This window comes from Aythya marila (genome assembly GCF_965140915.1).
Source record: "Aythya marila genome assembly, chromosome: 17".
Lineage (NCBI taxonomy): Eukaryota > Metazoa > Chordata > Aves > Anseriformes > Anatidae > Aythya > Aythya marila.
In genome coordinates, this window is record NC_139058.1 from 10,554,182 (window position 1) to 10,576,151 (window position 21,970).

General features: G+C 49.9%; 1 protein-coding gene across 2 annotated transcripts; it reads left to right on the forward strand.

Moving 5' to 3' along the window:
• Positions 1 to 189: 189 nt before the first annotated feature.
• On the forward strand, positions 190 to 5,092 carry GP1BB (glycoprotein Ib platelet subunit beta). 2 transcript variants are annotated; one of them, XM_082773923.1, is made up of 3 exons: positions 190 to 214; positions 2,216 to 2,738; positions 3,452 to 5,092. In XM_082773923.1, exon 3 carries the CDS (start codon positions 3,537 to 3,539, stop codon positions 4,113 to 4,115), a length of 579 nt encoding a protein of 192 aa, XP_082630049.1. In that variant the 5' UTR covers positions 190 to 214; positions 2,216 to 2,738; positions 3,452 to 3,536; the 3' UTR covers positions 4,116 to 5,092. The 2 variants fall into 2 exon arrangements, with proteins under 2 accessions (XP_082630049.1, XP_082630048.1); XM_082773922.1 differs by having other exon boundaries at positions 3,514 to 5,092.
• Positions 5,093 to 21,970: the final 16,878 nt, after the last annotated feature.

The window sequence follows — 21,970 nt, forward strand, 5'->3', positions numbered from 1 at the left end:
ATACGTTATGGACAGGAGAGGGCAAAATTGTCTGTCCTTTTATCCAGTTCCATCAGAGCAGGCTCCAGGCAGGCATGGGATTTCTGGACTGTGTTTATGTCAGAGGCTAGACGAGATGATCCTGAAGTTCTTCTGTCTTTAAGCTTCCCCTAGGAGTGGTGTCTAAATCAGCAGTGAGCAGCTGGGCAGGATCCAATCCCAGGAAATCCACTTTGTGAGTAGCCAAAGAATCACTGCTGTCTGCTGCGTGCACAGCCAGGCTGGGTCTGGCTCTAGATTAGCTCCATGCCACCCCTGGCCTGAACACCTGCCTGTGAATAAAGTAGCACCCAAACAAGCGAGACGTGGCTGTGGCTGGGCAAACTTACCCTGCTGTAGTCAGGCTGCTCCCAAGCGTAACGCAGGAAAAAATGGGTTAGTTTGTTAGCCCAGGATCCCTTTGCCCCTCTGCCTGCCTGCCACAGTGAAATGACTGGAATGATCTGCTCCAACCCACTAGAAGTGTAAAGCTTAATTGTTTTAGAGCATCACGAAGAGTGGTTAGGGACAAATTCTGCTTCTGCTTACACCCTAGATTCTCCTAACACCAGCACATTCAGGGTGTTCATTGTTTTTGCTCTGAACCAACAGAGCTCCTCCACATTATGCTGAGTACTGTACACACTGCAAGGCAAGGGAGAGTTGGGCCCAGTGGGGCAGCAGTGTCACAATGCAGTTCTGGTGGCCTTAGCCTTTAGCATAGCCAATGGCCTAGAGCCAGGCCCATTGCAGAAAATGTCCGTGAAGGTGTGATGACCACAAGAAGACAAAATTATGCCTATATTTCCTGAGAATATTTTTGACCCTTGTACTTATCTGTTCAAGTATGTGTGTGATGCAAACTCTGAATGAAGGATGTGGTCAGTTTTTCTCAGTAGATGCAAGCTCCACTTGTTGAAAGCTGCCAAGTCACTTGGCTATCAATAGAGCAGTCCGTTGGAACACTGCGTTCCCCGGTCTGTTGTCCTTCCTGTGGAGCCAACCAACTTTATTTTGGTGTAGACAGTGAAATGCTGAGTTGTATTTTACCTCTAACAATCAAGAAAGGCTGTAAGCACATGGGGGTCTTCTTCCTTGGCTTAACCACTGACAGCAATGAGATCTCTGGAAATCCATTTCTTTCAGCAGACTTTCCACTGCTGATTAGGAGTAGATGTGTGTCACTGCTTCAAGAGAAACCTCAGGGACAGCACACTGCGAAGTGCTAGGGCTCACCACTCTGCCAAATAGAGTCTTCCTGGTGAGCTGGGAAACCAAAGGGCACGGTGCGCATAGACTGTAGAACAAACCGGTAACATCATCTTCTGTGTTGAAGTACGTTTTGAGTTACTACTTTGCAGTTGAGAATTCGTGATGTTTCTGCTAGAATGGTGTTCTCCTTTGTCTCTTTGTCTGGCCTGCTTGGTTCTGTGCACCAGGTGTACAAACCCTGGCTCTATTCACAGTGAATCATCTTTAAAAGAAAAGGCCAGAAAAAATAGTGGAGAAAAGGGATGTCATGCAGAGGAAGTGACTCTGGACTAAATAAAAATGAGGTGCTTCCTCTTGCAGGTATTTTCTCTCCTTTAGTTCTCAAACTAGTGCTATTCAGGGATAAAAGACTACAAGTAAGGTGTGTTTCTTGAGCTTACAGCAAAGAGAAATAATTCAGGAAGTTTGTGAAACTTGCATAAAGTTGATGTATTTACATGTAAAGCATACGGAAATTATCATAAGGCTTCACCCAGAGTTATTACATTCCAGCTGATGCTGAGCTCTATAAGGTCCCCAAATTCCATGGCTCTCTACAGAAATGCTGCTAGATTCAGCCTGATCCTCTCTTATTTCAATGCCCCAACTTCCTCCAGAGTGAAGGGAGGGGAAGGGTTCTCCCTGCTCACCAAACTGCACGGGAGCAAGGCTGAACAGCTGGCGTTTGGAGCAGCCAGGACTGGAATTTCTGCATAGATTTGTTGCTGCTCTACATGGCTGTGAGGCCAACTTGGCACATACAAGATGCTGATTGTGAGTCCTGAGGTGCTCAACATAAGAAATTAAATTGTCTTGTTCCAAAGGGCCAGAGGAAAAAGCAGAGCACTTGGACCCACAAGAGGATTCCTCAAGCAGTCTGTGACTGTGCTGGCTGTTAAGTGGGCACGTGCTAACAGCTATGCTTTATCTCTTTTGTATTTCCAAGAGCCAAAAGCTCAAACCTGAGAAAATAACATGGAGGAAGCTCTTCTCATCCACTTACAGTGGTGAAAGGCAAAGTCTTCACCCTGCAGGTATTTTGCCTGTACAAGAATAACAAGGAAACACTTGGGCAGTATATTTTGCTGTCATCATCCTCAGCATACTTGAATTCATTGCACTGCTGGTCTACTTGTTACCTAGAGCATGTGGGCACAGAATCAGAGTTATTGGTGCTGTCAGCATCTCTGCCAGCAAATGCATTCTTGCAAGCAGTGCCAGCTCCCATTTCTTGGCAGACTTGCTCAATGAAGACTTGGCTTCCGGTGACATGCAGCAAACTTGCAGGAAGGCCTCATGTGGGAGGTGTCCCTGGGATGAGCCTGACCCTTATCTTGTGAGCCAGCTGTAAGGGGATTATTCAGGGGTTCAGCTATGCAGCTGCAAACACTCCTGCATTGACTGGACTGCCTTAAGACCTTTGTCTTGTGTTGTAAAGCCAGCAAGAAAGCAAGGATTGATCTGCCTTAGTAAGTCAACAAAGCTACATTCTGCCCTTTCTCTCTCTCTCTCTCTCTTTCTTTCTTTCTTTCTTTCTTTCGACAGATTGCATGAAATAACAGTGCCTCATTGCAGGCACGTGTAGTATTCTCTTAAAGAAGTTACAGCAGGCTGTGTTCAGTGATGGCATGAGACTGCAATACAAAGACATGGGTCAATGAGCTGTCTCTCAGCACGGTCTCAGCTTCAGATTATGCATCTGCAGGAGCAATGTCTAGTGTGAAAAGCTCCACAGACCTCCTCCCAGTAGTCAGCACCCTCTCTATTGCCTGCAGACTGTTTTATCGTGTCTATGCAAAACTGGAAAGACTATTTTTTTACTTGTGGTAATAGTAACTTTATTTCTGAATCTCCTCTTGCAGTTGACAACAAAGTTTTGCTTACAGATGTAATTCAGTGCTATGATAAGGCATGAGCAGTTTCATATTCTATTTTTTTACTTCCTGACAAGAATTTTCTTGGTTTCCCTATAAATTGTTCTGTAGTAATGCTGAAAGTACCAGCAACTCTTGTATGCTTCTGAGGACTAGTGAAAATTAATTTGATGGCTGCAACTAAGCCTCCCAGCATTCATCTGCTCATATCTCTGCCCAAGTTCACATTTGGAAAGACCAGAATTATTGCCTTTCTTGTAATGAAAGACCAAGATTTTTCACACCTTTTTAAACTCTGTTCTTTTCAGATCTCTGTAGTCCTAAAGTCTGTGGTGTCTATTTGCCCGATCTCCACCTCACCCACTCCCAGTGGGGGAGTGTTTGCAGGTGAAGATGAACAGAGGGATTCTCTTCTTGCCCTTCCTTGGCTTCTTCCCACTCGTGATACCTACATGCCCTCTGCGATGCAAGTGTGCCACCAACATTATTGACTGCACGTCAAAAGGCCTAACTGTAACAAAACTACCTGTTGCTTTCCGGCCATCAGCTGAAATTATCAACCTTGCTCACAATAGTCTCACCTCTATTCCCAATGGGCTCTTTGACAACCTAAAGAACCTCCAGATAGTCTACTTGCAGGGCAACCCTTGGGAATGCAACTGTGACATCCTCTATTTGCGCTCCTGGCTCCAGTGGCAGCAGAACCGGACCTTTTACAGGGATGTGAGATGTGCTTCCCCAGCTCACCTTCAGGACCGGATCATCGCTTATCTGACAGAAGATGAGATCATTTCCACATGCCAGCACTGGTACTGCACGCTGGCTCTCCTCTCTCAGCTCTTTCTGTTAATCTTCCTTTTAGTCCAGGCTATCTTGGTCATCTTCATCATTTGCTACCTGCGGAGATTTCAGAGAATGACTGCCAAAACCTGGAGTAACAGCCAAGATCTACACCAGCATGCAGATACCTAGCCCCTACAACAGTGATTAACATCAGCAGAGTGAGGGTCCCACTCCCCCTTGGATGTTGCTATGCCAAAGCCATGTGGGTTGTGATACCCAGAGGGGACCGTTTAATGCAGCATCTGATCCTGACTGCAGACCAGAGCAGGACTTGGAACTGATCAGACACTTGCTGTGTTTCCAAAGAGCTGATCTTGTGCTTCTTAATTAATGCTTTTTTAACTCTTCAGCATGATCTTCACTGCTTTGCTGAACTGGAAGTAGTTCTGGTTTGGTAGACTATGGAAACCATAAACTACAGCAACCAGAACTGACTCAAATGGCTCACAGGCTCTTAGGGGCTGCAGTGCTTGGTCCCTCCTGTGCTGGCGTATTTCAGCTGTGCTTGGTCCCCCATGTGCTGGCGTATTTCAGCTGTGCTCAGTCCCCAATGTGCTGGTGTATTTCATCTGTGCTTTCCACATGCTTGTGGTTGCACTGGGTCAGGCCAGGACAGAGGTGGAGGGTGAACTGGATACTGGACTAGGACAGCAGAAAAATACACTTTCCTTGGTGCTACCACTGAACGCTTTGGTAACTTTGGATGAGCGATTTAAGTCTTCTTCTGCCTCAGTTTTCCCTCAGTAGAACAGAAAGGATGTTTGTTTCTTCTTGCTTTCTTCTTGCCTCATGCGTGTGTTTTATTTTTCTTCTGTGGGAGAGAGGGGGAACATTTAATAGCCTACCCATTTACCCCATCTTCATTCTTTTTAACCTCCTGCTAGTGTTAATACTGACTTCAGCTGTCCTGAGTCAGAGCGGGCCCCAGTGTTCCCGAGACCCCCCCTGGCCCGGGGCTGTGGCACCAGATGCTCCTCGGGGCCATGTTGGTGCCGCCCGTCCCCACAGAGACCCGCGCGTTGGGGCCTCCAGCTGCAGAACCCTCTAACGTGCCCGTTGCCGGTTATTATGCCTCAAATATTTTTTGTAACGACGCAAAAGTGAAATAAAACAACGCTGACTGATGCTGTGAAGGGCTTTTTATTTTTAATTATCTTTTCACCCGCCCTGCAGCGCCGCCGCGCCGTGAGGCGGGAAAGGGCGGGAAGCGGCGGCCGCGCGCGGCGCTGAGGGAAGGGGCGCCTCGCGCCCAGCCTCGGCGGGCGTTAACGGCTCCTAACGGCCCTAACGGCCCTAACGGCTCCCTAACGGCTCCCACAGGCCCCTAACGGCTGCTAACCGCCCCCTAGCGGTCATGGCCGGCCCCGACGGGCGCCGCCGGCAGCCTCTTCGCACCTTTGGGCTGGGGGCTGCTGAGGGGGAGGAAGGAGGGGAGGGCGGCCAGGAGCCGGGCTGGCCGCGGGGCCACCACAGCACGGTGCATGGCGACAGGCGACCCCCCGCGCTTGGTGGCCAGGTGTGGAGGTGGAGGCTGAGGCGGGGAGATGGAGCCAGGAGCGGCCGGAGCTGAGGTGAGGTGAGTGCCATGGCGGCCTCTTCCCGCCATTCTCCTGGCTGGGTGGAGTTCCACCCCAGGTGTGTTTGTTTTTTCTTCTGGGGATTGGGCATTGATGGGTTTTGTAGCCAATGCACCTCCTGCCGGGGACTGATCAATATCACCAGCAACCACTCTGGCCCAGGAGACATGCGGCTCTGCTGGGGGGGCTAACCCTGAGGAGATGCCCAAACCGATGCTCCATGAGGCCCCATGACACTTTCAAATCTCTGGGTTTTAAGTATGCTAGCATTAATATTATTATTTTTCCTGAGGAACAAACTTTCCACAGGAATAGAAAGCCTGTTTTCCTGGCTTGTTCTTCTCTGGTGTCTTTCTCCTAGAATCAAGACGCAGATGTGTAAAGTAGTCACACAACCCATTGTCTTCCCTTCAGCCCTTCTTTTTTTTTTATTTTTATTTTTTTTTCAATTTATTTTTTTTAGGTCAATTATGCAAATATTTTAGCTGCCTTGTGCCTGTTGTCAAAGTCCCATTTCTTTTCTGATCCATACAAAATAGGTAAAAAGACCCTTGCTTTCCTAATGCCACTGCCAGGCTTGGTAATGAGGCAGGATGAATCCCCAGTTTTGCCTGCAGATTTTCAGCTGAGTTTACCTGGGCTGGAGGATGTTGATGGTACATGTGGGCAGGTACTGACAGTGCTGCACGAATGGGCTCAGTTGCTGGGAGAGGCTGGACTGGGAGCAGACACGATCCCAGCGCTGCGAGTGCTCAGCTGCCTGCCTGTCAGCACTGCCGTGGGGTGCTGGAAATCCTTCAGGACTTGGTGTGCCCGCAAAGGCAGAACGATTGCCGACTTTGGTTTCACTTCCCCCAGTGTCCTGACTATGCCTCATTAAGTCTTGGCACATGGAAGGTAAAAAGCCTTTTTGGCATCTTTTGCACCTGTGAAGAATGTGAACAGCCATAGCAGTGTGATAATGAATGGCACTGAGCGCAGAGTGATTTGTAGGCCATGGCAGCATGTCTACTCCATAAATCTAGAGCCTGCATGTCTTGTCTTCTCCTGGCTTAGAAAGCTGCATGTCACAGATGCTTTCCTGCTCCACTGCCCTGCGGAGGATCTGCTGTGCTGCTGCTGAAGGAAAGGACTGTCCAAGGCTGCACAGTGGTCTTGAAGGGGAAACTGTGCTGAAAGAGGGCAAAAATAGTTGCAAAGCTTCTTTCCTGGCAAATTGTTTCCTGGTATTAAAGCCAATCCTGGCCAACATCTGGGTATGCAGGGTTGGGCTGTCAGGCCTGCTGGACAGGCTGCTGCATTGCCAAAATTTCAGGGTGCTGTGAAGCAGCATCTTTCTTTGAGAGACACTGGCTGAAAAAAATGGGAAACTGAACCAAAATGTGTTTGCAGCCTTCATGGTGCAAAACTCTAAACCTGCGGTGCCTACAAAGCAGGTCAGTACTATCTAAGGAAAGGACCAAATGGCTGGTAGGTGACGCAGCGGCTGTTCTTTGTTTCCAGTGTGCCGTTTTTTAGGTGTCTGCATGGTGATACTTACATGGGTTGTAGAGTGAACAAGTCCTGAAAGCAGAACAAGCTGATTTTGGAGCCTAGAGAATTTTAATTGAAAATCCCACAGAAAATCATTTTTTTTTAAGTCCCTTCTCCTTGCAGCAATAAGTTTTATGTTTTGCCTCAGGATTGCTGCAGGCATTTACAAATTGGCTGGGTTCACATGACACCTGGGAACTTACCTCTGTTGTTTTAAATAGACTTTGATACTTTCTGCACCCCTCATTTATGGGATAAAAATACCACATTTGTACACACAAAGAACAATCTGCTAACATTCACTGCAGGGCCTGGTCATTGAGACAGACCAATTTTGTGTGACAGTCAGGAATTAAGCAGTGCTCGGAGATCTTGTGGAGGCACGTCCTGTAGAAGAATGGCATATTCCAGTCACACATAGTCACAGCTGTGTGCTTTCTGTGTGCCCAAGTGGGAACATTTAATAGATGCCTTGGTGGCAGCCTGGTCTGGGGTTTGTTGCATTGCTTACAAATTGCAAAAGACATTTTTCATGGTCATTAATTTGAGGCTACCTGGTCTTCTTCAAAACCCTGACTCCCCTTCAGGATTGAAGTATGCAGGGCATCCCAGAGAGTGCCAAAAAAAGCAGTGGTAATTCAACATCATGGGACATCTCATCTGTCCTAGGGTACATGGGAGAAGAACTATTTCAGATATGTTTAGAAGTGGCTTTTACATTTTTGTATATTTGCATATGAAAACTGAGGCTCCCTCAGCTCACAAGTCTTTTTATTATTATTATTTTTTTTTTTTTTAAGGCTTGGAGAGGAATGGAGAGCACAAACTCTAATTTAATAGGTTTCTGTGAATGATTAGCAGTATTGAATAAATGCTTTGAGAGCATCAGGTTGCAGTGTTAAGGTTCTTTTTGAAGATAATGTGTTTATACATACTGCATATCTAAATAAAGACATTTATTCCATGGAAGGATATGATAGAGCTCTGCTGGAAGACAGAAGATTTGAGTGGTTTCAGTCCAAACCAAGCTAAGCAACAACAAAAACACCAAATCACCCTCTTTAAATCTACGAGTTTTTTTTTTTTTTTTTCCTTGTGTGCCTTATGGTCTGCTTCAGTTCTGAAACGTTTGTGCCTATGGGAACAGAATACGCTGGGAGGTATTTCTTTATATTCCCGTACCACAGCGTTAAGCCGAGAGCTACAAACCAACATGCCAAGAACGCCCTCTATGGATAACTGTCGGGTTAGGCTGCGGATGATCTGCCGGCCCCATCTGTCATAGCTGCTGATTGCTCCTAAGCTGCCCCGTCACAGCTGCGTGATGCCATCCAGTGTCATCTCTTGCATGGAAAGAGGGCTCTGCTCACTGAATAATGACTTTCTCGAGCAGATACCCATATCGACATGCAGTCGGGGTTTGCTCAGAAGAGGGCAGCAGATAGCTTTTAATCTCCTGTTCGCTTTTATTAACAAAACCAATGAGATGTGGGCTAGGAAGAGGATGAAGGCAGGTGCAGTGTCCAAGCAGCAGACACTGCATTTTCAGCCCGTGACTAGTGGTTGCAGCAGTCCCTTTCTTGCTGGCATTCCTAAATACCAGACAAACTGTGGCGGGGAAATGCAGGTGTCACGTTGTGGAGGCTGTGATGGAAGTAGTGTTGATTCTCTGGGCTGAAGTACCATTAGAGACTGATAGCACCTGTTGTGAATAATAGCCCTCAGTTTGGTTGCCTCCCTTGTCAAAAGCTCTGCCTGAATTCGGGGAGCTTTTTCCACCAGGGGCTTTTACCTCCATCGCTCTCAAACTCACCAAGAGGTGCTGCGGGTGCATCTCCATTACCTGATCTTTCAACACAGTGTTAGCAAAATAGTTTTTTTCCCAGGATGAGACTTTAATTCCCTCCCATTGATTGTGGCCAAAGTAGAGAGCTCAAATGGAGATTTTATTCCAGAAACAATGCCCTCCTTATGTGCTGTGGCGTGATCTCTGTGAATGAACCTGCTGGTGAAATGAAGCCTTTTCCCCAGGCCATTTTGTACCTTTCTCAGGTGAATCTTCATATTTGATCAGCTGCCCGGATTCCTGCCGGGAGAGAGAAGGGAGATAAAGCACCGAGCCTTTGTGTTCCAGGGGATGTGAGACAAAGTGGCAGTCACTGGGGTTGGGCTTCAGACTGAGTTTGCAAAAATCACCTGGTGCTGCAGCAAGAGTGTCCGCATTGAAACCTGTGAAGTGGAGGGCCGCTTCCCCGTGCGGCTGTGCGTGGTTTTCTGCCTGGTAACACCTCCCTCCAGGTCCAGTCCAGAGCCTCCACCCTGTGCTGGCTGTTCCCAAACCAGCACTGTCGTCATCCTTCTTGCCTCATCCCCAGCCCCGCTGCCTATTCTGTTGGTACCTGCTCTTCCCCACCCTTCCAAGTGCTGTCAGCATTTCTCAGGTTGTACATGAAGTACAGCTCGCTACTTTGCTGTGCTTGGTACTTCATGGGCCAAACTGCACCAAAACCACCACAGTGATTAATTTGATTATCCAGTGCAGAAGGCTTTGAAAGCAAGACACTGATGAGCTCGTTCACTTCCTCTCCTCCCATCCCCTCTGCCACCATCTGTCAAGGATGACATTTTAATGCTCCCTTCGCTTCCTTTCCTCTTTGCCTGAGACCTGCAACAGTGCAAGAAGCAATGCTGTACGTTCTGTGCTCCCTGCCCCGAAGTGAAGGGAAGTTCCCTCTCAGCCACGTACCTGTACCGCAGTCTGCAAATCCCCCTGTGATTTCCCACGGTACTTCAGGTAGAGTTTTTAGCATCTGCCCATTGTAATTTGAAAATAGATCATGCACCAGGCTCTGCATGAAATGCAGCACAGTTTGAAATGTGTGGTGGTGTTCACACTGGGGGAGAAGTCAAGACACTCCTTGGGCAAGGTGCAGGGGAAAAAAACAATGTGAAGCTGCAACTGCTGAAAATGTGTGTAACTCAAAAGCAGGGGAACTAGGGAGGGAAATCCTAGCCCTGCTCTGTGCTGCCACTGACTTCAACAAAGCCAGGATTCCTCGAGCCTTTGGAGGGTGCCAAAGAGGTGTGCTAGGCCCTGCTCACCGACTGCTGCCGTGGCTCTTGGTGAGACCCAACACGGGAAGGCGCAGCTGGGGGTGAGGTCTCTCGGTTATGTATGTGTTGGTAGTGTGCCTTCAGTTACCTACAGTAAGGCAGGTGTTTCTAAAACCACCAAAGCTTACAAGGGCTGTCAAAATGAGAGGAAATTGGGATGAAAACTGGGGAGCATACCCCCTAGCCTTGTTCCAGCGGTTAAGTAGCTTTCTTGTGGAAAAAAATGCATGTAATTGTAATCACTGCTTGTCTGTGGGCTTCCACATTCCTGCCTTGCCTTGCCTCTATCTGTAGGTGTCTGCAGGGCCCCACGTGCCAGGCACTCTGTGTTCCCAGGGATGGGAAATTGTGAAATCCTTGTGGGATGGGAAATTATCTGGGATGTTTCCCACCTTAGCAGGGAGGGGGAGGAGGAGCTTCAATACATGTGAACTAGAAAACAGACATTGAACCTTTCCACAGGCTTTTTGGTCCCCTGTTTTAAAAATAGTTACTTCTACCAATTGTTCCTTCATCTGGACAAGTTGGTGGGTTCTGATGAAATAATAAATCAGTGTATGGGTCCAGCAGCGTTTTACCTTGTACAGTGAGGAGGGTCTGTCAGCTGGGGGGTGTTCTCTTGTGCCTGGTGAGACAGCAGAGGAACAGAAAGTTGAGGATGGGGTAACTGATCTCTCCTGGTGGGACTGCCAGTGGCCCCAGGGCCTGGAGGGCTGCTGCTGTTGAGGAGCTGTGGCTTGTGGTCCCACCTGGGGCGTTAATTCCGTGGAGTTACCATTTCTGAAGGAGGCTGGATCCGGCCTGTGTCACAGCTTTGTTCTGTTGTGCAGGTGGATCCACCTGATGGAAGCAGCGCAGGGCTGATGGCGTTTCGGGTTGCTCCCCTGGAAAGCAGAGGGCTTTTGCTGCTCAGATGCGGAGAATTTATTAAGCACAGCAATCCATCCACTGGTCTTGGAAGGAGTCCCGGCACCCCTGGAGGTGCTGAGCTGCACGTGTTGACACACTGGGAGTGCAGGACCCACCGTGTTCCTCCTATTTCAAAGGAAACAGCAGTCAGCGAGGGAACATCTCCCCTGCTGGGGAGCAGCCGAGTGCCCGTCACACAGCAGCTTTTGCTGGGGCAGGAGGCACCTGAGGGGAGCCGAGCGGGCAGGGGCTGCGCACCTTGCTGGGTACAGGGTGCAGCCCCCCAGGGGCTGGGGCGAGGGCTCGTTGGGCTGTGTGATGCTGAGCGTGGTGCCGTTAGCTGCTGTGCTCTGCCCTCTGTGCTGGCACCAGCAGGGCGTGAGGGGACTGCTGACACAGACAGGTTTGGAATCACGTCGGTGCCCAGGACAAAAGGCACGTGAAGCTGCAGGAGCCTTATGTAAACTCAGCCCTGATTTTTCACGACTGCCCATGAGGAAAGGTGACGCTTGGTAGAGTGCAGGGCACTTTCCTGTACCCCACTTCTCCTGAATCCCTGGACCACATCTGGGCTGCCAGAGTTCCCTGTACCCAGCAGGACAGGCAGCACCCCACCTGGCAGGGTTGGGTTGGTGCTGTGGGGAGCCCACCAGGGCTGCAGGAGGCAGCCTCAGCAGCTGCCCGGGGTGGCCAACACTAGCCCCATCCTCAGGTCTTTGCCCTGCGCAACAGAGGTCACTGCTGGCCACTTGCTGCTCTGAGCTGCCTGGAAGATGTGCCCTCGCTCAGGTGGGGAGCAAAAACCTCACTGGAGTATTCAGCTTCAGAGCTAGCAGTGCTCAGAGCCTGCAGCCTCAGGATGAAATCTGTGCGTACAGACTTTTGGGTAAACTGTGAACCAGAGGGAGAAGAAAAAAGGTGTTTCCCTGACAGTGAGGAGCTCGGTCTGGGCTGATTACAGAGTTGCCTACTGAGTTGGCCTTGCTGTATCCTCAGCAGTTCCTACAGATGGAAATGAGTGGCAAGAATAACAGAGGGGGAAGGATCTGGTTACAGACTTGGAGAGGAATGCCAGGATTTCCTTGCCTCTCCATGCTGGTTCACCTTCCTGGCTAATTCAGCCCTGGCTGAGTCCAGCACAGCAGGAAAGGGAGGTACTTTGTTGGGGCTGCTGCACGCTCCCAGATATTGTCAGTTTATGTCAAGTTGTACATAAAATAAAGCATAAACTCTGTGGGAACTGCTGCATGGGAGCTTGCAGTGGAGAGAAAAGCAGTGGAACTGACTTGTGGGCTGCCACGAGGCATGCCTCAGCTTCACAGCAAAGCAGCTTTTGCAGGGACTTTGTGAGCAAAAGGAAAAAGCTGAAATCCATTGTATTGAGTAGAGTTATCAAGAAAATTAATCTCAGAAGTATGCTAAGTTTGAACATCTGTAAGCGCTTTGAGATTGGTGAGTGAAAAATGCTGGGCAGAGGGAGAGGGTGTATCTGTGGTTCAGAGCAGGGGCAAGGGTATCCCTCCTGTCTGCAGCCTGGCCATACAGGAACTTCTGAAAAACTCTTTCTTTGCTTTTAAAATGTATCTGACTGCACTAAGTGGCATGACGTTCTCAAAATGTTTTCCTTGGCTTGTCCAATGTCTCTTGGCCTCTATTTCTTCTCTCTTCTTTCCCTATTCTTTGCAAATAATTCAGTTTGAGCCTTACTTTACCCTGTTTAGGTTTAATATTTCCCTCAAATATTTAAGGCTATGATACTTATCTTGAGCAGCAAGCCAAGGAATCACAGAAATTCTGTGTTAATGTCTCACCCTCCTTTTGCTGCATGAAGGCTTCCCTGGGCAGATTTGTAAGCTCCCCAGCTGCTGCTCATTGCATCCTCACTCAGGATAGAGGATTTGGTCTGAGTACCTTTTGGATGGTGAGACACTTGAAAATTGCTGCAGCGCTGTTCATCCTCTTACCCACCCTGTGATGAATGTTTTGGGAGGGAGTTCGGGGATGTGCCTGCTCTCACGGTGTGTGTCAGCAGCAAAGCTGGGAGGGAACACTGCTGCTGCTTGCATCCCCTTCCTGGGAACTGGGAGGGAAGGATGCACAGCCCAAGGTGGTTGCCTTGCATGTAGCTCTGCCTCAGCTTCTGAGTATCTTGCACACTGCAGAAGAGGGGCCGTTCCCCTGTTCTTCAGGTAGGTTTTCCCATCTCCAGACCTCAGTGCCTGAGGTTAATTTAGCCTTCAAGTTCCCTTTAGGTTTTGGCGTAACTGGGGTTGGAAGAGTCGGTGCTCCGTGCTGGCACCAGCGTACGAGGGGCACTGCCTGTATTCAGGGCTTGTGCATGGAAGGGCACCAGCTGCCACCTCACAGAAGTTTCATAAAAAGCCATCATGAGTTTTCTCAAAGCATTCATATCCTGGATGTTACCGGAATGACAAGGGAACGAGGGCATTTCTCAGTGTGTGCTGTGGTTGGGAGCTGCTGTGTTGGGGTGAGATCTCTAACTTTGGTCCTGCTGAGCATGAAATGCAGCCTGCAGTCTGGCAAGGCGCAGAACTAGCAGTGGGAGCAGAGATGGCACAGTGTCCTCTTTCCGTGGGCAACGGCAGCCGGATCCTGCTCTCAGCAGGTCTGTTTGGCCATGAAGTAGCTTTATTTCTCTGCTATGCTGCAACGACGTGCACAGCTCCACGGCTTCGGAACTACACCACCTGCTGAGGGCTGGGTCTTCAAACCTGTCTGTGGCTCGTTCTTCCTCAGCCGCTCTTGCTGGAGGCTGAGACACAAAGGCACTTGCAGAGCTCAGAGAAGGGAGGGCAGAGCGCATGCCTGCCCCATAAGATAATGCTTCTCCACCTACGCCTGGCATGGCTGTGTTTTTCTAGCTCTTTTGTGGTTCTGGTGTTCTCCCCCTGCACCCCGCGCTGGCTATAGCAATTGGCCAAGTCAATCTTGTGTTCCTCCCGCAGGACCCAGGCACAAACCCGGCCAAGCTTTTCCTACATGTTTGCAGATGGACCTTTGCCCTTATGGTTTGCCTGGCCCCCTCTCCACCCGTGGATAGGCACTTCAATGCATGAAGTGGACATTTTCCAGCCCTGAGCTGCCAGAATTAATTAACCTTCTGCTAAGGCCAGGCCAGTCTTTCTGGGAAACAAGATCCACTGGGCTGTGCATTCCACAAGCCTCTCTTTGCCTGGCGTCTTGTGTATCTGTGCAGGAAAAATCCATGTATTTGTGTTCTGGGATCCGAGGGCGCAAAAGCCTGGGGAAGAGGGAAGGGATCGAGTTCCTCAAATCTCCCTGCTGTCAGCAGCTGCCAGGAACTTGCCACGGGAGAAAACCCACCAAACACTGCTGGAGATGCCTCGGCTTTTCCTGGGTGGGCGTGGAGGCCTTGTCTGTGGATGCACACACAGAGTTTTCCCCATCTCCTCTGAGAAGGAGCCGAGTCTTTCCTTCCCCGCAACAGAACTGTCCTTGCACAAGCCAGCTGCCAGAGCTTCCTAGGAGTGCTTGGTGTGACTGGGCACAGCCCTGCTCTCCAGCTCAGCCCTTGTTCCCTCTCTTCTAGCTAAGAGGCTCCCACTGCTTTCTGAGGGGGGCAGGAAGGCCCAGGGTTTTCCTCTGAGCTCTGTTTAATTTATGTAGTCCTCCTACTGCTCAGACCCCTGGAGAATAATGTTATTCTGTCATTGCCCTTCTGGGCCATGGGGCCCAATTCCCTTCTGTGCCTCAAGGTTTCTAAGGTCCTTGAGCTAAACTACTCCAAACGACACATGGGGACAGAGGCTGGGAATTGCTGAAATATGCTGGGCTCCAGTGGCCCAACCCCATCTGGGAAGATGAGTGTTCGGTTCTTCCATGGTGGACTCTTCTCTTCAACCAGAATACCCCCTTTCCACTGTGCCCAGCGCCTCTGTGTGTTTTCAGGCTCCTCCAACCTGCGTCCCTGTGCTTTGTCTCAGGGCGGGTGAGCACTGGTGCCGGAGGGAACAAGCGCGGGGTTGTTCTGTCTCCTGACACATACGTGCCTGCCTCCTGTTGCTATCATGCTGCAGGAGGCCATTTGTCTCCTCTGTGGGGCAAACTGCTCCCTTCCAAAAAGCCCTAATCAAGCAGAACGCTGGCCAGACCCGTTCCTGTTAACTGAGCCTGTCTTTCCTTGTAAGAAAAAGGAGTCTAATAGTGCTGTCTTCCAAAAATAATAATTAAAAAGTGTAAGCTTGCATGAAAGCATGTAATGCTCCACAGAAAGAAAGATAGGGACCTTTTTGACTTGTGATGGGGGCAGGATACTGAGCTGTTTGCTTAACGTGAGGAAAAAAAACAGAATTTACCTGTATGGTCCACTCCTGCTGAATAGAGGCTGCAAATCCTCCCCCCTCCCCATCTAGTACTGTGAATTGCAGTAAATCAGGACAAGCTGAGAAGTTTTTTTTTTTGAAAGGGCCTTGGTTGTCCAGCCATTTTTCTCCCTTGGTGCTGCTTCACGCCACTTCTGACTTTGATTAATAGGTCTCTGAATAAAATGTTAATCTAGCTAGGGGTCCTTGGCCCACCCCCCCGCCCTCCATGCCCCGCTCCAGAAATATCAGAGAAAACACACAGAGGTTTTGTCTCCCTGCAGAGCACTTGTAGCTTTTGATTAATGGGTGGAAGGGCCCAGCTCCAGGTTCGTGGCATCTCTCCCGACTGCAGAAAAATAAGCAAAAAGTCACCAAACATGACACAGAGAAGGAAAGTCCCAGGAGCTGCAACAAGAAGAAAGAAAGGAGGGAGAGCAGCTTATAATTCAAGATGTACCCCAGTGTAAGTTTTGGTATTTGTGAGTCTGAGTTCAGACCCTCATCTCCACTTTAACCTTTCTTTATAATGAGCTCAGGCCGCATTGCTGGATTCAGCAGTTCCCAAGCTCTGGGATGTCTTAACTTCTCATATTTGCATCGTGAACCGCCCTGCACGTTGCCCTGGGCTGACACTTCACGTGCACGTGGTAAGAGTGGCTAAGATGGCTTAATAAAAAAATCAGCCCTTACACTTCAAACAGGACATGTGTTTCCCCTCTTCTCCTTCGAACTCCAGCCCATTCTCTGGATCAAACATCTTCGGAGCTTCTGAAATGATCAGCACCACGTGTTTCATTCCTGTTTTCTGGCCAGTATTGAACTCCGAATCCTCTCGTATTGCTTTCATGCGGAGGCCAGACCTGCTGGGAGCTCGCTTTTTCTTTCAAGGTGGGTGATTTGGTGGAACTACAGATATTCGAAGCTACTCACATGAGGGCTTGTCTACACTGGGTGATGAGACTCGAGTGGGTAGGGAAGTTGAAGTGAGCTGGCTGTGTTAGTCTGGAATAAGAGCATCCAGCTGGAGGGCCTCGTCAACAAAGCTGTTCCTAGGGCTAGCCTTAAGTAACGGTGTGGGATATGTGTAAAGTATGAAGGAAAGCAAGGACTGTCACGTGTACCACCTTACAGCTCTCTTCCTCTGCATGTCTTCTTCTCTAGCAGGCAGTGCCCCACTACATTCCTCGTTTTGTCATGAAGTAACTGGAGCAAAGGTTGCTGCATTTAGCTGCCAGTCACAGACTGGGCTGTAGGGCAGGTGGGCTTTCTTGTATGTCTGCTCAAAGTTACAACAGTCTAACTAGGGAAAAGCTCACACTGTTGAGAAAAGAAGGGGGAAAATCCCATTTTGGTGTTCCCTGAATGTTTTGTGCCTGGATTTTTGGTCAGAATACATAAAGAGCTTTAATTTATGCAGTTGTAATAATCCCTTGTGCTAAGGAAAAGTCCTGCATCCTCAGCTACTGGAGGAAGCTTTCAATTAAGAAAAATTGATCGTCATACCATGAGATGCTTCCTTCACCTGGAGGGAATCTGTGAAGCAGCGTGGCCTTTCCTGGCATGGGTGCAGGATCAGGACAGTCCCTGTATGGCTTTTCTTCTCTTGGCATCTCCCTGGAGGCCTTGTCAGCCCTTGATGGGCCTGTCATCCAGCTCACTCAACAGCTGACATGCCTGGAGGATGCGGCCGTCCCTGCTGACAACAGCTTTGTTTGCCATGTGATGGATGGCTTTGTGGCCCAAGCCTCGCCATTGTCCGCTCGCCTGTGGCCTTGCTTGAGTGATTCTTATCTCTGCCCTGGGTATCCACTCCCTGCAGCGAAGGTGAGCAGTCGCCGCTGTTGTGCCTTCTCCCTGGGTGCCTCTCCTGGATCGGGGGTGGGGGAAGAACAACGGGCATCCTCTTGAGGTTGAGTGAAGCCAAGCTGTGCTGTTTGCCTGGGCCTGTGTGGCATTCGGCTCTTATCGGCGACGGGAAGGCAGATACAAGGGATTCTTTTCCTTAGTCAAACAGTGGGTTGTATAGGCAGTGTGGAAGCGCTTGTGTAATTACCATTCTCTGGCTCTCACACCCCTATCTTGTAAATCACCAATCCATCACGGCCCTCCTCCTTGTATTGTTCTATAATTAACTGGACAAACTACAGGAGCATTGTCATAGCTCCCCATTTACAGAGGAGGGACAAAGGCTTGAAGGAGGATTTCAGTCCCCTTCAGCTTTTTTCCTCCTCTCTTGAACTCTTTTTTTTCTCTATCTTCTGCTCCATCTTATGACTCTAAAGATGTCTCACCTGCTTCTTTGAATGAGCACTTGTTTGCAAACCCATGATCAACACAGAAGGAGTGGCCACAGAAGGACGGACAAAAGGTTTTACTCCTCTTGTTCCACTGCAGATACGTGCACGTGTGCTCAGTGCACTCCCCTGTGCAATGAGCAGCTCCGTTCTTCTGAGCTGTTTTAAAATTATTTCCCATCACAGGTTTTGGTTAGTGAATCTAGCTTCTTGTCTGTGGGCCAGGTGAGTGAGACTGCAGGGCAATGAGTAGAGTTGGTTAAACTGCAGGAGATGAAGGCAGAAGAGTTAACTGAAACTTTCCCTAAACTGGGACACGTTGCTTTGTTTTTTGGCTGTTCCCATCAGCCTTTGGAGAGGGTATCCTGCTCCATTGCCCGGGGAGAGAATACTGGGACGTGGATCCGGAGAACTGGGCTGAAGTTGTGCTCGTGCTGCTCTGTCTGCTTTCCCCTTCTTCCCCTCTTGCCTATGTGAGGGATTTCATCTCTTCAGGGTGTTTCTCTCACGTTGGCGTAAAGCACCTGGCATGCTGTGGCCCTTTATTTGGACTGGAAGCTTTAGACACTGGAGCACCACAAGTAATAATGCTTTACAGACCCTTTGTTCTCTTCCTCTGCACTTTTCCAGGAAAGGTCACAGCTCTCACGGCTGCTGCTTTAACAGCAGAATTTAGTCCTCTTTGTTGATGGTGTCATGCAGCCAGCTTTGCTGACCCTGTGGGCAGCTCTCGGAGCAGATTTTGGCTCAGAGACTAAAAATTTACTTTTCCTCCTAATTTGAGGTGTCAGGTAAATCTGTTGGATGCAATTTGTGTCTCTGTCTTCTGCTAGGCCAGATCTTACAATAAAAACCAACCAAGTTGCTTATTTAACCTCCATCTCTAAAATCCTCATTTCCAGCTCTTATGAGCTGCATCAATGAGACCTGTCCATCCCATGGAAGCTCCGGAGGAGTGACCTGAAGCTGACCTCCAAGCCATGGGGCACCTCTTAGTGCTACCCACATCCCGGTGACCTGGTCACCTGTATTAATACCTGAGCACATTGGGTTCCCTCTTGTGAGGCCAGTGAAGCACAGGGTGTCTGAGCTCTGCTTGGAAAAAGCCTTTGCCACTTCAGTACATTTGAATGGAAAGGGGAAGAGCTGTTCGTGTTTATTTTACAGCCCCTTTTATTGACTTGATTTATAGCCTGAGGCTGCGAGTTAATTGAGGTCTAGGCCAGGAGACGGCACCTGTGAAGGGGAGGTGCTGCTAGTGCCACCCAAGGGAGAGCTCACGGGGAAGTGCTTTTATAAAGCAGTGTTTATTGTGAGCTCCAGCCCGTGCTCTGTGACAGCCAGCAGTGCTCTTGCCACCAAAGCTGGTGACCTGGGCTCAGGGAGCATCCTTAGCTCCCTGTGGGTGGCAAGGACTGGGGGCAGAGGTTAACCAAGAGAAGGTGCTTCTCCTTGGCGTGCCCTTTACTGAAGCATCCTGCTGCCTGTCTCCTGTGGGTGAAGCCTGGTCACCTGTGGACGTGCGACTGGCATCGCCCTCTGTAATGCAGCCCTGACTGTTGTTCCTGCAGCCTGAAAGCAGTTGCCTCTCGGTGCACACCGCCTGGGCCTGCAGAGCAGATGCCAAGGCCTGCTCTCCTCTTTTGCTGCATGCCACACTTTAGGTGCAGATGAATACAGTTACGCTTACATGCAGAGTGTGGTGAGACAGGCAAGGAAGCAGGGCTCTCAGACAAGTCAGCTGGCTCCAAGACAGTGCTGGGAAAGGGCCTCTTCAACCCAGTGCCACCCAAATGAACAAAGAGGAAATAACTGCTGTGGGTGGCTGAGGGCTAAGCCTGCTGTAAGCTGGCGGATCTCTCTAGAGGGGCTGGTTCACTCCTTTCTATGTGGGTAACAGTATTGTGGCTGTGAGGTTTTGCAAAACCCCTTGTGCAGGTGCTCTGAGCCAGCTCTGACTGCTCCTGAGCAGTTGGGGACAAGAACAGACTGGAGCTGAAGGAAGCCGTCATCTCTGCTTGTTAGTTTGAGATGCTGGGGCCTGAAATCTGTGCATTGTCCCTACTGAAGCTTTGCTAAAGGAGGAGTATTTCCATCCTGCAAAAAGCCCTCAAAGACCAGGGAGAAACTTACAAAGCCTTCTCCTGCTAGGATGGCTCTGCCACAAATGCCCCTCCGTTTCCTTCCAGCTGTCTATAGCATGCCTGGATGACAAATAGCACCGTGCAGCCACTGTTTCCTTCCCAAGGAGACTCTTTCTTGTTCTAGAAGGGCCCTTTTTTGCCTGGCTTACTGCTGGGAGGGCAAAGCGAGTAGATAAAGGTACTGCCAGATGAACCAGGCAGCTTCCTCCCCTCCCAGACTTGCATGGAGCAGGTACCATGGCTTCATTCCTAGCACCGTCACTCCTTGGATGCCCGGTTCAGTAAATTCCAAGTGAATGTGGTGGGACAGCCGTGTGCTGAATGCATGGGGATCAAAAGAAGGCGAGCTTGTTGAATGACAAATGTCCCCATGCCCTTACATCCCAGTGCTACTGGAAGGAATCAGCCAGCCCATCTCTCTCCTTCCACATGCTGCTGTCTGAAAGCTTGGCTGGGTTTCTCGAGAGAGGCAATATCCTTTTTCAGATGAGCTGATACAGCCAGGAAAAGCAGAAAAGCTTTGAATGCATGAACTCGTCTTAAAATCTGAATACAATCTCAGTAAGCTTTTTCATCTGTAGGATGTGCAGTCTCATTTCTGGGCCTCAGAGGAATAGTTTGAGGATTACTTTCTTTGTCTTGCACATACCAAATCCCCTTTGCTCCAGGAAGCCCTGTGCTGAAGGAAGACACAGCTCACAGATGCCCCGTGTTCTCGGGGCTGTCCTTGTACTTGCTCTGCAGCCCTGTGCTCAAGTTGTTCGTTGTTTTGGTTTTGTTTGTTCTAAACTCCTTTAGGATGCTTTTCTGAGGAGTCCCTTTAGAAAGTGGCCTTGCTGGAAATGAGAATGGATTTCGTAACTTAGAATTTGTCTGAATGGTGGAAAGAAATGCTGAGATCAGCCAGGCCAGTGCGAGCACGGCATATTGATCTTGGCATATCGCTGCACTGCCTCTTTCCCTCTTTACCCCAGAGGAGAGGTCGAGTTCAAAGGCTGAGACACCTTTTGCAAAGAGCCCCTGTTCCTGTCTCCTTGTCCCCTTCATCAGCCTGGGGGGGGGAAGCTGCCCTGCCAGGCACAGCAGCAGTCCCCAGGCACCTCCCGGCTGCTTCTCCCAGCTGCAGGAGGCTGCTGCTGGGCAAGGCAGCCCAGTGTGTCCCTGCAGAGCTGAACCTCCCAAATTCTCGGCCGGTCAGCTCACTGGAGCTCTGCGGCAGGGATCTGTGTGCCTAATTCATCACCAGCTGACACAGACAGGAAATAAAAAGAGCAATTTACCCTCCATTTCTCTCATGCAATGGGCCTTTTTCATTAAGCCATCAGCCCCTTCATTTTTTGCCATCAGAGTGGCCATAGTACGGCTTGTTTTCATCTGTTTCTGGACATCGCTTGAACTTCCAGGGCACTTGTTTAGACCTAATCAGATAATTCAATCCCCTCTTTCACTTGGAACAGAGTGCTCATGGGCTGCGCTGCTTCTCCCCTGTCCTGTTGTAGTGCAGCACCGGAGGGGCCGAGGCACTTCAGTAGGTGCTGAGGGGGCTGTTCCCTGAAAACAAACCCAAAGCGAGTGGTTTGGGACACGGCTTCGGCTCAGCCCTGCCCGTGCTGACTGGGGAAGGGCCGGGAGCAGCAGTGAAGTTCAGGAAGGCACTTGCAAGTCGTCCCTCGTGTGATTTTGTGGCACGTGTTGTCCCTTTGCTGCAGGGAACATGGCCAAGCGGGAGGAAGTTTTATGTGCTGAGGGCTGGGCTGAGGCCTCTGCCATGGGCTGGCACACAGCAGGGGCCTTCCTCCCCTTTGCTGCTCCCACCAGGCTCATCCTCCTCCCGGTGGTCGGCAGGGGGCACCCACAACCTGGAGAGTCCTCGCGATGCACTTGCTCGGCTGTTTCAAACAGCGAGCAGGGGAGGAAAACGGGTTTCCTGCTGGGGGGTGGATTTCTGCCCGTTGGGTGCCAACTGCTCCCAGCCAGACCTTCCCCTCCGGCTGCTCCCCGCAGCCAGCAGGGCTGGGGAATGGCCCCAGGGGCTGCTCCACAGAAATGTCACCAAATCCTGCTGCC